The sequence below is a fragment of the Gobio gobio genome (assembly GCF_949357685.1).
Source record: "Gobio gobio genome assembly, chromosome: 4".
Classification (NCBI taxonomy): domain Eukaryota; kingdom Metazoa; phylum Chordata; class Actinopteri; order Cypriniformes; family Gobionidae; genus Gobio; species Gobio gobio.
In genome coordinates this window covers 32,187,114-32,205,403 of record NC_137100.1, presented here as the reverse complement: position 1 = coordinate 32,205,403, position 18,290 = coordinate 32,187,114, and the positions used below count along the sequence as shown (strand labels likewise).

Below are 18,290 nucleotides of genomic sequence, written 5' to 3'. Positions count from 1 at the left end.
AGATTACCTAACTTGTTGGGCAACATGGCCTATTTGGCAATAGAGTTGGTGGCAGTTTGACACTTCGGCTCAGCAGAGTAACAGTTTAATCAGACTGTCCCGAGCCAATCCAAAAGAGACAATTCACAACGCAGCATAAAATAAACCAATCGCAGTGAACTGTGAAAGACACCAGGACCAATGATGTTTAAGCTCCTCCACAGTCGGTCCAAGATTGGCCAATCAGTTAGCGCAAGAAATCGCGACGTGTGCTCTGATTGGCTCGACATTCAAAATGGGCGAGGAAACTTTTCCTCCGCAGAGTTGATGTTAGCAGGCTAATCCAGTGCCGAGGTAAAAAGCTAGTGTGAAGGTTGGAATCGGTCACTTGAGAGAGCTGCTCATTTCCATCAACTATTTGTATCTTTTTGCGGGAGAAGCAATATGGCTTCGGGTGGCGAGTAAGTACAATTTAGTGATACGTCATTTAGTGCGATGATGGTTGTTTTGTTTTCAGTTGAGTGCCAGTTTACGTTAGCCATGAAGCTAAAAGACGAACGCGTCATGAATGGTGATCAATGAAAAGAGCGAGTTTACACGCTACAGGTTTCTCATCCGAGTGTACACGTACATTGATATAATCTCTTTGTTCTTTAGGTACTCACGTTCTCTTTACTAATTAACTTCTGCGGGAGTTTTAAGGATATTATCATCCGCTGTGTTTAGCATGTAAGCTAACCGAACTGAGTCATCTCCGCATATGATCGAGGCTTTCGGCCCACCGGCATCACCGGCGACTGCTCGGAACAAAAACACGCACAGTACTGATAAAAGACTCGCATGAATAACAACCATATTAATATTCCATGGCAGTAAAACCTTGAACAATAAGCATCAAAGCGAGCTAGCCGGCTTTGTGCCTACAGCAGCAGCTGCTGATGATGATAAGTCCCGTGATCTGGATATTTCAGCCATCAAATAAAAAACTGTTGACAAGATGTGTAAAAAACGTCAGATTCTAAATGTACCAGACCATAGAGCTGTTATAAGCGATAAAATGTTTGTTTCAGCGGTTTGGGTTTCACATGTCACACAGCAGCATTTGCTGTGTCATTGGCAACTGGAGCTGGCTAAATGCTAACTGCATCACCCACTCTGAGAGGAATAAAAATCATACTTCCACCTAACCTGAACAATATGTGGTTAGGTTGTGTACACGATTAAAACTAACACTTGTGTGAGGGAGTCAACTGTATAGTTCAGTTGTATGTAATGATATAACGTTTGCTGTCTGTTAGCTACGAGGATGTAACGTTACCGTGTTAGCTTATTTACACAAGTTACGCTGCTGGCCTCTGCCTATTGACGTGTCTGATAAGCGTTTTAGGTTTAGTTTTTTTACTTTTCTTTTCAGAAAAAACCTTTACACCGTGCACCGCTTAAATTGTTGTATTCTGCGGGATTAGGTACACTTAAGGCCTTGCTCACGACCGCATCCCGGCCTAAATCTAGCGGATCATTAACGTTACGGCTTTCAGTCCAGTGTTTTGTGGAAAGCTCTAGAGTAACTTGAGCTTGTGCACTTGTCCATCGACTCCATCGTGCTATCCTCTCGGAACAGACAGGATAATATGTCATGTGAATTATTTCTACTTGAAAGTGCTACTTAATGAAATGTAAATATCTTTCACTTTCGCCGTGAGTGATACTGAAAGAAAAAAGAAAATAGCAACTAGCTGTCTCTGATAACCACCTGACAAGTGCCAAGCATTGTTAAAAGGACAGCTCGCCCGAAAATGAGAATTATTCTTTACTCGCCCCCGATTTGTTACAAACATCTGAACACAAAATCAGATATTTGCTCAATAACAGTCCTGGTTACCATTCATGTTCATTTTATGGTTAAAGGGGGAAAAAATGGATGCCGTAAAAGCAAATTGTGAGGTTGTCATTCTGTCCAGCATCATCTTTCTGTTCCACTGAGAGGCCTCAGAAAACCAAGGGTTCCTCAGGATGAATTCATACTGTGTGTGTGTGTGTGTGTGTGTGTGTGTGTGTGTGTGTAGTTTAAATTATGTTTTTCAATCACTTTTTGAAGGATATTCAGAATATTCCTAAATCAAAGTATATCATGCTAAATTTAATATCTCCCAGTGTTTGAAAATTAGCAATATTATCATAATTACAGCAGGTATATCAGAGGAGATTTCTTATCCAATATGGGGGGCCTTCGAATATTGTGTTGGACAATGGCCTCTAAGTAAAAAAAAAAAAAAAAAAATTAAGAACCACTGCTTTAAAATGTTCCTTTTCCACACAGATCCAAAAATGATGATCTTTCCACTGCCATTCTGAAGCAGAAGAACAGGCCAAATAGGTTGATTGTTGATGAATCCATCAATGAAGACAACAGTGTGGTGTCTCTCTCTCAGGTACAATCTTCAGTTATATTTTAAATGTGTAAAAAATGTGATCATCCCATTTGCATATGCCCATCACATTTTCTCTGCTTTTTCAGGCAAAGATGGATGAGCTCCAGCTTTTTAGGGGGGACACAGTGCTGTTGAAGGGCAAGAAACGGAGGGAGACTGTTTGCATTGTCCTGTCCGATGACACCTGCTCTGACGAAAAGGTTCGAATGAACAGGGTGGTCCGCAACAACCTCAGGGTGCGCCTTGGTGATGTCATCAGGTGAGACTGTTTTCTGTTTAAACTTTCATTGCATATTCTGAGTGAATGATCCTGGGAGTGTTGTCAGAACCGTTTAAGGGTGTTCTTCTGATTGACGGGACTCAAATACTAGTTGTTCCAAAATGTTCCTATTAAATAAATGTACGATGGATCATTTATTTGTTCCCCTTTTCTGGTTTTTAGTATTCAGCCATGTCCAGATGTGAAGTATGGAAAGCGCATTCACGTTCTGCCAATTGATGACACGGTGGAAGGCATCACAGGCAATCTGTTTGAGGTCTATCTCAAGCCTTACTTCCTGGAGGCTTATCGGCCAATCCGTAAAGGTAAATATTACTTCCAATGTTCATTATAATAGTAATAAGACAATGTTTTTTACTCTATTCACTTTTGGGTGAACTGTGAGATGTTACTTTTTATATATGGTAAATGTATGTTCGCTGCCATCCAAAGGTTTGGGCTCAGTAATTTTGATTTTGAAAACGCTTATTTTAGTGTCCTTGTTACACATTACATGTGGTTACAATAGTAATTTCTATAAATGATCCGTAACTACTAGAGATTCACCGGTCGAACAGCCAAAAGTTTGGCCGATCTCTATTGCATAGTCATTTGTGTGCCAATATTGCAAATATTTCCCCCCTTGAATATTTTGGCACATCTGTGCATTCAAGTTAAATTTGTGGATCATGATGCTTGGCATGAAGTGTTTGTCACCTAATAGATTGATTTCTAATATTTCAGGCATGTGAACTTCTGTTTGGTCAGCTGTATTTTAAAGGGTTAGTTCACCCAAAAATGAAAACGTACATTAATTACTCGCCCTCATATCGTTCCAAACCCGTAAGATCTTTGTTCATCTTCAGAACACAAATGAAGATTTTTTTTTTTTTTAAATCTGATTTGTCCTTCTGTTGACGGCCTACACAACTACCACTTTGTCCCTTCAAAAAATTAATAAAGAGATCATAAAATGAGTCCACATGAATCGAGCGGTTTAGTCCACATTTTCTGAGGATACTTGATTGCTTTAAATCAGGGGTCTCCAAACTCGGTCCTGGAGGGCCGCTGTCCTGCAGAGTTTAGCTCTAACCCCAAATAAACACACCTGAACCAGCTCATTAGTGTCTTACAAGGCCCTAGTTGGATACTGATTAGCATGTTCAGGTGTGTTTAATTGGGGTTGGAGCTAAACTCTGCAGGACAGTGGCCCTCCAGGACCGAGTTTGGAGAACCCTGCTTTAAATGATGAACAGATTCAATTTAGGCTTTTATTTACATATAAACATTGATCAGCGAACATAAATACCGAAACTGCTTGATGTGCGAGAACAAACCTCACTGGTTCTTGTGGAAGCTCAAACGTGCTGTGTAAAAAACACGAGAACGAACCTCATTGGTTGATAAATGTTAATGTGAATTAAAAGCCTAAATTCAATCTGTTCAAATAAAGCAATTGTCTATTCAGAAACCACTAAATTCATATGGATTAGTTTTACGAATGAAAGTCTTACAGGTTTGGAACGACATGAGGGTCAGTAATTAATGACATAATTTTTCATTTTTGGGGGAACTATAACCCTTTAATAACCAAGAAAGCGTTTGTGGTTTGTCTAAAGCTGCATGAAATTCAGTCACTAATTAAGGTTGTTTGATTGATATTGATTTGGCTTGATTTCCATAGGTGATATTTTCCTGGTCAGAGGAGGCATGCGTGCTGTTGAGTTCAAAGTGGTGGAGACTGACCCCAGCCCGTACTGTATTGTGGCCCCAGACACAGTGATCCACTGTGAGGGGGAACCCATCAAGAGAGAGGCGAGTAGATTGACAAATATTTCAAGTATTGTCATGGTTTATAATGGGTTATATGGAGGATCAATATGCAGTATGAATGAATGTGTCTGCACTCCTGTTTGCAGGATGAGGAAGAGTCTCTGAATGAGGTGGGCTATGATGACATTGGAGGGGTCCGGAAACAGCTCGCCCAAATCAAAGAAATGGTAGAGCTACCTCTGAGACACCCAGCTCTCTTCAAGGCTATTGGAGTGAAGGTAATTATCCGCACAATGAGACTTGCATTAAAGTGTTGTGAGTTTGTAGTCTAAGCTTCAAATCATATTTTGTTTGTTCAGCCTCCTCGTGGCATTCTGCTATATGGACCCCCTGGAACTGGAAAGACTCTCATAGCTCGTGCTGTGGCAAATGAAACTGGAGCTTTCTTCTTCCTCATCAATGGTGGGGATGCAAGAACACAATTTAAATGAATTTTAATGGCTGTTAATGTTTTGTTTTATGCTTGTATATCGATGCACGTTTATGACCCTGAGATTGACGTAAACTCTTTTAATGGTCCCAGGCCCTGAGATCATGAGTAAACTGGCAGGTGAATCTGAGAGCAATTTGCGCAAAGCTTTTGAGGAAGCTGAGAAGAATGCACCAGCCATCATCTTTATTGATGAACTCGATGCCATTGCTCCCAAAAGAGAGAAGGTAAGACTGAGTGGTGTTCGGAGGCAATAATCTTTCCGTCATTACAAAAGCAATCACAGCAGTTGCTTTGCACAAATAATCGTTACTTTGACTGATTGGGTTGTAAATTCTTTATGCTCTTTTTATCCATCAGTTACTAAAAAAAAGAAAATTAAAAAATGTAAACTATTCTGGCGCTTGTAATCTTCTCAACCAATTTAATGTATATTGAGTTATTCTATGGGACATTTCTCTCCCCAAATCCTGCCTTGCATTTTTGGGTGCTTTTATAGGGCTTTTAGGTCAAAATGGCTGAAACTTATTATTTTAATATTATTAAAATAATATTTAAGTAATAAAATAAATTTCATTTAAGGGGAAAAAGGTTTTGGCTTGTCTTCTGAGAGTGCAATGAGCAAAATATTAATGCACCACATAACCTTTTTTCAAAGCAATAAACTGTATGGTAAAAGTGCAAACCGTTTATAAATCATAAAGTGCTTAAACTAACGTTTATAAATCAAATATAAGTTTGTAAATTGCATAAATTATGAACAAAATGGCATGCGTTTATGCATGGTTTAATACTAAGAGCCAAACCACAGATCACAGTACTTTTTTATTTAAAAACATGAGATGCAGTGAAATGGAAAAAAGCCCCACAAAGTCTGGAGACATGTTTTAAGTTGAAATTCTCTTTTAACTTTACACCGCTTTCTAAACAGACTGCTCTCAATCAAAGATGTCCGTCTAGCGCATGTTTGCATAGAAAATAATGGAAAAGGATTGCAGAAAATATTGTGACTATCTTCTCCGCATTGAGCTTCTCTATTTCTGCAGTGTTTTGAATGAACGATGCAGAAGCGGCGCATTAGTCAACTGGACAGGTTAACAAAAACATTAAAAGACAACGACTCTAACATCTCACCTTGTGCGCCGCTGATACGGCTGCCTGATGCACACCTAAAATTAGAATGCACTATTTTTGCGTTCGAATGTGGGTTTTTACTTTAAATTCGACAGATTCTAATTTCAATTTGACAGCCATAGTGCTTTTAAAGCTCCTTTCCTCTTGCTTCACTTCTAATACCTATTAGCATAATTTACTATGAATGTTTTTTCACCAAAAATGTACCATCATGCACCTAATGTTTCACTTAATGGTTATCCATCTGTTTTTTACAGACTCATGGTGAGGTGGAGAGGCGCATTGTCTCTCAGCTGCTCACTTTGATGGATGGACTGAAGCAAAGGGCTCATGTCATCGTCATGGCAGCCACTAACAGACCCAACAGCATTGACCCAGCTCTCAGGCGATTTGGTGAGATCATTTTGCTCAAGTGTTGCTCTGTAAAGAGACCTCTGCAAAAATGTTTCCAGTTGAAATTCAGGCTCTTTGGCTACATGCGCCTACACCTTAGATAGGAACGTCTTGTGCTGATGCCCTGACTCTTGATTTCAGGTCGCTTTGACCGAGAGGTGGACATCGGCATTCCAGATGCCACTGGAAGACTTGAGATACTTCAAATTCACACCAAGAACATGAAGCTTGCTGATGATGTTGATCTGGAGCAGGTGTGTTTCAGAGCATGTCAGAACAATCAGTGCTCCGTGATGATTCACTTTCATTTAAACTGGGTCTCCATAATCGGGCAATGGCAGAAGCATCATGCACGTTAAGTCTGCCCCCGCAGAATTTTGAGCCAAGTGGATTTTAAATGCATCCCCCAAAAAGAAGGCATTTTCAGAATGTCTTTCATGCAGATCATTTGTTGTTTTCCTCCCTTTCCTCTGTGTTATATAGACATTACTGATCAGTAGGGCAGGGATGATGCACCTATCTCCCAATTCGATGCTACGATACTTGGGGGGGGCCGATACAATGTATATATTGTGTTTTTTTTTTGTTTTTTTTTCTCAAGTGTTGAAATTCGATATTGCCATGTATTGCAATTTTCGTTTAGCTTTTTTTAACTTTAGAGTAGACCATGGGAATATTGCAGGTCGTATTTCTGTCGATGGCTCTCCGTCTGCCATTTTTCACTTTCTCGAGTCCAATGATTGTCTGGCATTCTGGGCGTACTCTTGGGGTGTGCGCGCGCACAACTTCTCACACTATTGAATTAAGTTCTCTTTTGTGTCATCTTGTGCTTTAATATTTAAAATGGCATGGCCTAAAAACGCGTGCAAATGATAAACTTTCGTGATTCAGCCCTGGTGACTGTTGCGTCAACTGTCCCGAGCGACATTTACGCTGGCTCTGGGCGATCGGGCAGTCCTTATTATCAAGCCCTGCCCTCTGCTGAAATAAGAGGTAACTTCCCTCCACCTCGTCTATAAGCAATGACTAAAATAAAGCAATTTAAAATGATTCTATTCTTGAATCGAAATCAACTTTAAAATCATAAATATGATTAGTTGGGTAAATCGATTTTAGCAGTTTTTGCTTTTGCGTGTGAATTTGAGTCCCACACAAAATGAAAACTGACTTTTTTTTTTTTTTTTGTCTTATTTAGGGCACCAAGTCATTGTGGCTACCGCCCCTTTTAAATATCGGTGCATTTTCACACAAAATTTAGTTTTGTTTTTTTCAACCATCCACCATTTGTCTTCAGGTGGCGAATGAAACCCATGGCCATGTGGGTGCTGATCTGGCCGCCCTTTGCTCAGAGGCTGCTCTGCAAGCCATCCGTAAGAAAATGGACCTCATCGATCTGGAGGATGAGACCATCGACGCTGAGGTTATGAATTCCTTGGCTGTTACAATGGATGACTTCAGGGTGAGGATCTTTATCTCAGTAACTCTTACCTCAATCTAACCAATTAAGTGTGAGAAATGCATTCAGAAACAAAAGACATCATTTCTTTGCTCTTTTACCTAACAGTGGGCTCTTAGCCAGAGCAACCCCTCTGCCCTGAGAGAGACAGTAGTGGAGGTGCCCAACATCACCTGGGAGGATATTGGTGGTCTTGATGACGTCAAAAGAGAGCTGCAGGAGCTGGTGCAGGTACTGAGCACAGTCTTGTTCAGTTTGTTGACTACAAACTGTTCACACAGCTGAATTTTGTAGCTCTTACTAAATATTTCTATCCTTTTTTAGTACCCAGTGGAACATCCAGACAAATTCCTTAAGTTTGGCATGACCCCATCCAAGGGTGTGCTGTTCTATGGACCACCAGGTTGTGGTAAAACCCTACTGGCCAAGGCCATTGCCAATGAGTGCCAGGCCAACTTCATCTCAATCAAGGGCCCAGAACTGCTCACTATGTGGTTTGGAGAATCAGAGGCTAATGTCCGTGAAATTTTTGACAAGGTATGTGATAGTGTAATTTCGACAAGGCGGTTTCTAACTCAGTCCTGTTTATTTGATTTTGAATGTTGAATGGGAAAAATGATTGCTTGTTTTATGCAGCAACTATAATGACTTGAGTTAATAATACATTTTAAAATGGTTTTGGCTCTCTCTTTGTCCTCCAGGCTCGTCAAGCTGCTCCTTGTGTGCTCTTCTTTGATGAATTGGACTCCATTGCTAAAGCTCGTGGTGGAAACGTTGGTGATGGTGGTGGAGCAGCTGACCGAGTCATTAACCAGATCCTCACAGAAATGGATGGCATGTCCAGCAAGAAGAACGTCTTCATCATCGGGGCCACCAACAGACCAGACATCATTGACCCTGCCATCCTCAGGCCTGGCCGCCTGGACCAGCTTATCTACATCCCACTGCCTGATGAGAAGTCTCGCATTTCCATTCTCAAAGCTAATCTCAGGAAGTCTCCAATCTCAAAGGTGAGGGTGGATGGGGTTTTTTTGGAGGGGACTGGTAGGGACATTTTATTTGGTATTAATTTATTGCTTTTTGTGTAGGATGTGGACTTGGACTTCTTGGCCAAGATGACCAATGGCTTTTCAGGTGCTGACTTGACTGAGATCTGTCAGAGAGCCTGTAAACTGGCCATCCGTGAGTCCATTGAGAACGAGATCAGACGGGAACGTGAGAGGCAGACCAACCCTTCTGCAATGGTGAGATTCAGTTTGTCTAATGAAGTGTTTCTCGACCATTTTAAGTCCTACTTTTTGAGGAAGAAAAAAAAACATCCTTGTTGGACAATCTTTTCATAATTGGACAAACTCAAATTCATCTTTGAGTGCAAACCTAAAGACTATACTGTGACTGACAATGTTGTGTTTTGATTAATATCAGGCATGGCAGTTTTTTTTTTTTTTCTAACATGTTGGTTCGTTTCGGTCTTGTATATTCAGGAAGTGGAGGAGGATGACCCTGTGCCTGAGATTAGGAAGGACCATTTCGAGGAGGCTATGCGCTTTGCCCGTCGCTCCGTCAGTGATAACGACATCCGCAAATACGAGATGTTCGCACAGACCCTGCAGCAAAGCAGAGGCTTTGGCAGTTTCAGGTGAGATCTTAAACCAGTGTTAAGTGACCGCTGTTGTGATATTAAAGGGGTAGTTTGCCCCAATTTAAATAGTTTACTTGCCCTCAAGTTGTTCCAAACCTGAATGCATTTCTTTCTTCTGCTGAACACAAAGGAAGATATTTTGAAGAATATGGGTAACCAAACAGTTGATGGACCCCGTTGACTTCCATAGTATGGAGAAAAAAAATATGGAAGTCAATGGTCCATCAACTGTTTAACATTTTCAGGATGCTGTCGTTTGGTGTTCATTCAGACTTCAGGTTTCAAGATGCCGAATGGTTTAATTTTTTTCTTCCCTTTTTAAAAAAAAATATAAAGATTCCCATCCAGTAACCAAGGTGGAAGTGGACCAAGTCAGGGCTCTTCTGGTGGTGGCGGAGGCACAGTCTTCAATGAGGACAACGATGATGATCTTTATGGATAAATGTGACCACGTGGCTGACCCTCACAGGCCATTCTTCCTACAGGCCTCCGTGTACAAAAGACAAAAAATAAAAAATTCCAAGTTTTTAGGACTGTGCTTTTTTTGTTTATTTTCCGCTTCTCCTTTCATGTCCATTCCCCTTGTTTTTTATTCGCCTCGTTCCCCTTCTGTCCACCCCCTCTGTTGATAGAGAAAAGCATGTAGCTGCTTGTGTTTTGCTCTGGTTTGTGAAAGGATGATTTCTGAGAACTTTGATCTTAACATTCTGTGGGTGGGGGGTGAATTTCAGTAAAAACCATACACAACAGTGATTTCATTAACTTCACAAGCTATATGAGCAGCTTTAGTGGTGGGGTTTAATGCTAGGCTGTTGGAAGGATGATAAAAATAAAAAAAAATTAAAAAAATTGCTAATGACTTCATTTTTTTTATGAATGTAGCATATAATGTATTACAAGTTTGAAAAAATGTTAAATAAAATTCACGAAATGGACCTGATGTTGTGGTGCTTCATTTATAGTAGGTTTGAGATCTGTGCACATGTACAGACAGCTGGTTGTATAGCCTAAATACTTGGTTTCATATAATATACAAATTGCAATGTGTACATCACAACTTAGACAAGATTTAAATGCAGCTTTTTATTTAAATGAGTTACTGATATTGAAGACATGTCTACTTAAGATCTTTTACATTTTCCAATGCATCTGATTTTAATATGGATCACTGAAGGGAAAATGAGGGTGTCCTGCATCTCTCCAAACCTTTTGTCCGTCTTTCTGTGGAGTGACAACATTTTTCAGCCACAATAGACATTACAATTTTTTTTTGTTTAGCAATTAAGTATTTGTAGTTACCATTATAGTTGGAACAATAAGCCTTTCGTTCCTGTTGAAGGATTCGATGAGCCTCATGTCTTCATCAGATAATTTAAAATCAAACACCTGTGTGCAAAGTCCAACAATGAGTACATTTACATAATCACTGCAGCTCAAATCTTTCATTTAAGCATATGCTCAAAATAAAAGCGTGACACCAACGATGCCACGTGTCATTGGTTTTCATGTCTCTTAACTCATCTCTATACACACAATTTGAGAGCTACAGTGGAGATAAAAATTCACTGAATATTGACCGATTTTATTTTTCATTTCTGGGTGACCTATTATCCCATTAACTCTCTCCTCATTACAGGTTACAGCTCTTGTCCTCTAGGTGTCTCTGTATTCCCTCTCTTCATTTGACATCCTGAACAAGCCCTAAATGATGATTGACCTTGCTTAAACCCTCCAGGCATTATTTTAATCATGATTTTATTCCGTGTAGACTCAGCGGCTAAATAACCCGCCAAGGAATGCGAGCGCTTAGCTGGAGGATATCATGGAGGATAAGTATTAACGTTTAAAGCTGAAGTGTGGAATTTTTGTCACAAGCATGTCCAAATGGATGCACATTGCACAAAAATTATTATTATTTTCAAACAGGTTTCCTGAACACTCCCCCCATCATCCATTGAGTGGACAAACAGATAGTCCCGCCCCAAACTCAAGCCATCGAGTCAGTTTTGCTGTGATTGGTTGGTCTGGATGCTCCAACAAAGAAAGCAATTTAAATGTTTTGATAGCAAAGCGACACAGTTTAGACTTTTCAGGAAAATCTACCTCTCTGCATGTTCAAATGGGGCAGGAGAACGTATTTTAACATTGAAAAAAAGTTTTATGTCTTTTTAACCTACCTCAATGTTCTGTGTGATCCTGGATGGAGTGACGCTTTTGGGGATGCAAACGACACCCCTCTGAATGTGCCATCTATATGAGACAAAAACAAATCCAGAAGTGCATAATGGACATGTACTCAAAAATACACTAATAATACTAACATAAAACTTATTGTGAGCCTATTCTTGGATCTGTTTGCCGTCCTCACCTGTTGATGACCTGAGCAGGGCTCTTGTTATAGTGCTTGGCCATACTGAGAACTCTTGGATCATCCAGCAGACGGGCCTGTCCGGGTGTAACCCATGGCCGATCAGGAGAACCCAGAGGACTGTACGCTGTTACTGTCAGCCCTCGACTCCAGCAGTGAGATACCAGCTTAGTCTGAACCAGGTATGGATGGCACTCCACCTGAAAATATTGCATACAGAATTCAGGAAAATGCTATTTTGTGATATTTTCAATTATAAATATTTAAAATATGTATTTATTATCCATAAATTAAAAAAATAGAATAGTTATAATGGTGAAAACCTTATAAAAATGTCAAAAAGCTGTGTAATAATAATGCCTTTCGAATGCCTATATCAGTTGTCAATGGCAAATTAACACAAAGACAATCTAGAGATTACGGTGTGCAGTTATCACTCTTACATACCTGGTTGACCACTGGCTTGTGTTTGGCAACACTGAGAATGTCATCAATCTGTCTGGCATTAAAGTTTGACAAGCCAATGGCTTTTACCAGCCCTTGGTCCACCAGCTTCTCCATGGCTGCCCATGTGTCTCTGTAGTGAGTGTCATCATAGCGGATAGTGCCATCAGGATGCCTGGGCATCAGCTCATCTCCTCTCCTGGAAGTATTTAAAACACACGGTCTATAATGTTTTGTAGCACAGATGAAACCATAGTTTCAAACAATTCATTCAGCTAAAATTATTCTTACTTTTGATTGCACACGACACCTGTACAGCCTCGTTTGATTGAGTCTTTTGTACTATCCTTTATCCCAAACTAAACTTATTTTCTTCAGATATACTACCCGTTCAAATTTTTTAGATCAGTATGTTTTTTTAAAAGAAACAAATGATTGCTTTTATTCCCAAAGGATGCATTAAATTGAGCAAAAGGGATAGTGAAGGCATGTTTAATGATACAAACGATTTCTATTTCAAAAGAATCCTGAAAAAGTATTACAGTTTCCTGAAAAAATATTAAACAGAATAGCTGCTTTTAACAATGATAATAATACGAATGATATAAGGATGATCTCAAGCACCAAATCACCATATTAGATATGATTTCTGAAGGGTCATGTGACACTGAAGACTGGAGTAATGATGCTGAAAATTCAGTTTTGCCATCACAGGATTTAATTACATTTGACAATACAGCCTACTAAAATAGAAAACAGTTATTATTTTAAATTGTTATAATATTATTGATCATATAAATGCAGCATAAGAGACTTCTTTCAAAAACTTTTGAATGGTAGTGTATGTTGGTGAAATTCAGAAAAATTGCTCTGCTATTCAAGAGCTAGGCATGGAAACACATTGACTTACTCAAAGGCCATTGGCCAGTGCATGAGATACAGGTCCAAATAACAGAGCTTCAGATCTGACAAAGACCTTTTACAGGCCTCCTCGACATCATCTGGATGGTGCTTGGTGTTCCACAACTTGGAGGTCACAAAAATGTCTTCTCGTCTCAGGGGCTATGGTATAAATAGTACAAATGTCATGTGTGAGACATGATGGTGAGCTGTGTTGATGAAAGATTATTATGGCAAAATTATGTGTTTTATGTACAGTTTTATCTGCAGGTACTTTTCCTGGTCCAAGTCGTTCAGTCAGGGCCTCTCCGACCTCTCGCTCATTGCCGTAAGCCGCTGCGCAGTCAATGTGCCTGTAGCCACAGTCTAACGCTGCTAGAACAGCCTGCTTCACCTACAGTAACACAGAATCCAGTTCTGACACAATCAAGAAGATAACAAACTGCGAAATGAGAGAATACTACTTTACATATTGTACAAAAGTAACTTTTTAGGCAGTTTTTATCAGCTTATGTCTGGTTTGTCCGACATATGATGGAGAGGGAGGGGGTTTAGCCTACACACCTGTCCTGGAGCACTTTTCCATGTTCCTAGTCCCACCGATGGCATCTGCTGACCCGTGGAGAGAGTGATTGTTTCTGTCATGGTTTAATTTAGAGCATGTTTTCCTATCAAAAAGAAGGAAACGTTTTCAGAGGAGCCATCTAATTACAGACTTGAATAACTGTTTATAATTTTTATTTCATTATAAAAACTAGACTAACTAAAAAAGAAACATCGTTATTTATTCTGATAAATACATAGTATTATTGGTTCTATATTGTCATTTAATTTGTTAAGATAAGCAGTATCTGAACACAAAGCTGGATAACTAAACACTGTACACAGTGCAACACAAATGAACTGCCATTTATACAGTAAAAACTGTTGCTTCAAATCAAACGTCATAATGCTGTGATTCATGTAATTGGTTTGGTTCATGGCTAATAATTCTTTAAAGGGATAGTTCACCCAAAAATGAAAATTCTGTCATAATTTAGTCAAGCTCAAGTTGTTCCAAACCTGTATGAATTTCTTTCTTCTGCTGAACACAAAGGAAGAATGTCTGTAACCAAGCAGATCTCGGCAGCCAGTGACTACCACAGTATTTTCCCCCCACTATGGTAGTCAATGAACAAAGAAATTCATACAGGTTTGGAACAACTTGAGGGTGACTAAATGATGAAATACATTTTTGGCTGAACTATCCATTTTAACAAAGACCAGAGAAAACCAAATGAGAAAAATGCTTGAAAAAGTATTTTCAGGCCACTGAAATAGTGGAGAGGGACTGTTGAATTGTATTGTGCTAGTGTGTGAGATTGAAGCATTTTATACAAGCTTGCATAATCCCAAAATGTCTTTCAGTCAACCCTGGTCAGCTAATTTACATGCACATTATACTAACTTTTTGTAGTGTAATTCTAGTTTAAACATTCAAAATTACAAATTTGACTCACTTGAATCATTTGACATAACAGAATGAAAGATTTAGTTCATATCTTACCTTTCCAGAATGCAGAATTTGACTGACACAGTTAAAGAGTTTTTATACCCTACGGTCAAAGTCTTTGTTTACTCATTTCCTAAAAGGCTTGAACAGTAACCAAAAGCCATGCACACAGCTACAGCTATCTGATGAACCTCACATGACAAGAACATTCAGACCTATTGTGACAATCTTTTTTCATTTCATCTTGCTAAACAACGTTGATGTCATCGCTTGTCAGTGTGGCTCTGGGGGGAATGGAGATAATGAAATGGCTTGAGTTAGGAAACAACATCTGTTTATTCTGGATGTGTTCACAATGGGGCCGTATATCAAAACAGTTTAGAGTCAGTCACATTCTCACATGCTCAGGTTTAGCGCTTTCAGCTGTCACGACCCTCCTGCTGGACAAATATAGAGCCAACGAATTACTGTCTGTCTCATGACTGCTCCAAGTGTTGTGAGCTGGCAGCGCGCTCGACTCAAGGCCCACTCCACTTCCCTTATGTGGTCAGGCAGAAGAAATGTCTTAGTCACCGTACAGAGGGGGAAAACCCTGCAAACCCCTGAAGAACATTCTCGTTTGTGGAGTCACTGACAGTGTAAAAGCACCAATGGCTCATTTATGAGGGTACTCTCTGAACGGTTGTATAAGGCTATTCTTTATGTGAATAGTGTTTGTTGCACATTTGAATCATTTCACAAACCATTATTGTTACTGATTTCTTTTATGATGTGAAAGCTTGGATCAAAGTTCAATAAAATTGAATTTTGACAAAAAACATTCTTCAGGGCCATTCACACAGAACATGTTCATCTTTTAAAATTCGGGGTGAAGGGGAATGACAAAAGCAAGGTCTAGAGACTTTAAATATTTGACAATATTACTGTGTTTTTAAATCAATGTGTCCTGTGCAGGATGTTGAAAGAGACGCGAAATGTGAGCACAACGGTTAAACGTCTATCTAGCGCATGCTAGAAATACAAGGGAAACGCATAGCAAAACAGTGTTCTGTGTAAACGATTCTTTTTTTATTTCGTTATTTCGTTTTTGCCTCAGTGTTGCTCCGTGATGTGATTTTCTTCCCTCTTACTAGTAGGATATGCAAGGCTGCAGTAGTTTGGCTGAAATCTGAGCATTTTGTCCATGCCAATGTTATATTATACCCTTAGAGGATTAAAACTTCAAACTGACTCTGCACACAATGTTTCAAATATTTATGCTTTTGACCCATTGACAAAATACCACCAGAATGCCTCAGCATTTTGCCTGATTAACATGTTGTTGTTGTGGTTGTTTTTTTCTGAATATGTATTAATCAGTGTGGGCCATAAATCTCTTGGGTGACGTCAGGCCACAGTATTAGTGAGGCAATGCTTCTGGGACTTATTCAGCTAAGTTATATCATGAATTATTCAGTTAAGTTGAGGAAATGCCTCATGGGTGTTTCAAAAAGTTGAAAAGAAAATAGATTCTTATGCACTTCAAGGGGCATCTGAGACCCTGATTTCTATTTCCAAATATTTGAGACACTAATCTGAATATTGGGGGGCATCTTTCCCCCTGAATGTCTGTGGTGGTCTCCATCTCAACTCAGAAAACTCTGTAGTATTTTCAACAATGTCAAACAATCCAGATAAAACTTTTAAAGAAGAAGAATAAAGGGAACTTTCATATGTTCAGGTGCCAGTGGAAATCAGAATGCGCCAGTGACATCATCCTACATGGTGTTCAGACTTTGAAGCCGTTTCTCCTAACAGATGGATAACTGAAACTTAAAGGAGAACAGTCTTTTTGCTTAAAATACTGTAACAATACTCAAATATTTGAGTGTATACAGTGATTTCTTTTGTCGTCTTGTAACACATTTTTGAACAAAAATAATAATAATAATAATAAACTTTATTTTATATAGCGCCTTTAAATGTTACATCTCAAAGCACTTTACATAAAAATATGAATTAAAAAACACATAACATTGCAGGCAGTAAAAAATAAACAAAATAGACAAATGAATCACATAAAAGCTATCCTAAAATAATATGTTCTAAGTAAAGATTTAAAAACACTAAGGGATTCTGCATTCCTAATCTCAGAGGGCAGGGAATTCCACAACTTAGGAGCCAAAGAAGAAAAAGCCCGATCACCCATAGTTTTCAGCCGTGTTGTTTGGACATTTAAAAGACCAGCTTCAGAGGAGCGTAGAGCACGTGTTGGCGTATAGAGGGTTAAAAGCTCACACAAATATTGAGGGGCCAAATTATTCAAGGCCTTATACGTGAGCATTAGAATTTTAAAATCAATACGAAAACTAACAGGTAACCAGTGCAATTTTTCAAGAATTGGAGTGAAATGCTCCCTTGCACTGGTCCTAGTTAGAATTCTAGCAGCTGAATTTTGTACCAACTGTAATTTGCTCAGGGTAGCTTTAGAAACTCCAGCCAGCAATGCATTACAGTAATCAATGCGTGAAAAAACAAAAGTGTTGATTAACTGTTCTGCCACAGAGAAAGTCAACATCGGACGTATTTTTGCAATGTTTTTCAGATGAAAAAATGATGCTTTGACTGTGTTACGAACCTGATGGTCAAATGTTAAGTTGGCATCAAATATCACCCCCAGATTTTTCAGTTTAGTTTGAAATTGTAAAGCAGAGCCATGCCTACAGATGCCTACAGATGTCACAGTCTTGTGATGTCATTAGACTATTTTAAGGAATAGAGTGCAACTGTTGGAAGTAAAAAAATACCATTCATTTTCTCCATATGGGAATTCATAACGTATAAACTGTTGAAGACATAACTGTGAGCTATGAGGCTGTTAATTGATGATAAATGCTTTTGCTGAAGTCATCAGTGCACATTATTTCAACTTATTTTAATCATGCTTAGTGTAATTCCTGGTGAAAAACTAAATAACAAAAAACTAAAAATCTCCACCAATCAGAGAACCAGTCCAGTAACTTTGTCTTTTTGACCAATGGACCCTTTTCACAGACTGTGATGACGCGGTTTAACGGTCATCAGCATTGTAAATCCTGCAAAGTTTTTTTTATTTTCGTTTTTTTTAAATGCACATACATTTATAACTCTATACTTTGTATTATATTACCTTTGCATCCAATTACAAACAACTAGTTGATGATGCGGTGAGGGTGTTTCTAATACAGCGACTATGGGAGTGACAGTAAAGTTGAAATTTTTGTAGAAACTCTCTTCTGACTGCCGTTATCAATCTCTCGATACATTTTTCCCTTTTTGAAAGTTGTGAAAACACTATTGTGAGTTTTTTCGTTTTTCTTTTGCCATTTGAGCAAATGACGACACAAAAAATATATTTACTGTAGTCGTTCATTCACAGCTATAGAAGTTTCTGGGTTTCTCAGAGAAACCCGGAAATGTGAAAAGGGTCAATTTTCAAATCTAATTTCATAATGCTGTGATAAACGTGATTGGTTAAATCCCCAGAGAAAACCAGATGAGAAAAATGCT

General features: G+C 39.0%; 2 protein-coding genes across 3 annotated transcripts; one reads left to right on the top strand and one right to left on the bottom strand.

Moving 5' to 3' along the window:
• Nucleotides 1–163: 163 nt before the first annotated feature.
• On the top strand, nucleotides 164–10,493 carry vcp (valosin containing protein). Its single transcript, XM_079815740.1, has 17 exons — nucleotides 164–440; nucleotides 2,300–2,411; nucleotides 2,498–2,670; nucleotides 2,854–2,996; nucleotides 4,355–4,485; nucleotides 4,590–4,721; nucleotides 4,803–4,905; nucleotides 5,027–5,160; nucleotides 6,325–6,460; nucleotides 6,602–6,714; nucleotides 7,755–7,919; nucleotides 8,025–8,147; nucleotides 8,241–8,453; nucleotides 8,618–8,926; nucleotides 9,005–9,160; nucleotides 9,401–9,555; nucleotides 9,895–10,493. Exons 1-17 carry the CDS (start codon nucleotides 424–426, stop codon nucleotides 9,998–10,000), a joined length of 2,421 nt encoding a protein of 806 aa, XP_079671866.1. The 5' UTR covers nucleotides 164–423; the 3' UTR covers nucleotides 10,001–10,493.
• Nucleotides 10,315–14,987, bottom strand: akr1a1a (aldo-keto reductase family 1, member A1a (aldehyde reductase)). Of its 2 annotated transcripts, none has more exons than XM_079815741.1 (9): nucleotides 14,817–14,987; nucleotides 13,835–13,938; nucleotides 13,527–13,664; nucleotides 13,281–13,432; nucleotides 12,374–12,569; nucleotides 11,927–12,126; nucleotides 11,736–11,808; nucleotides 10,858–10,944; nucleotides 10,315–10,779 (listed from the first exon to the last, which is right to left on the bottom strand). In XM_079815741.1, the coding sequence occupies exons 2-9, from the start codon at nucleotides 13,913–13,915 to the stop codon at nucleotides 10,714–10,716; spliced, it is 993 nt and encodes a 330-aa protein (XP_079671867.1). In that variant the 5' UTR covers nucleotides 13,916–13,938; nucleotides 14,817–14,987; the 3' UTR covers nucleotides 10,315–10,713. The 2 variants fall into 2 exon arrangements, with proteins under 2 accessions (XP_079671867.1, XP_079671868.1); XM_079815742.1 differs by having other exon boundaries at nucleotides 10,503–10,779; nucleotides 13,545–13,664; nucleotides 14,817–14,867.
• Between the last annotated feature and the right edge of the window lie 3,303 nt (nucleotides 14,988–18,290).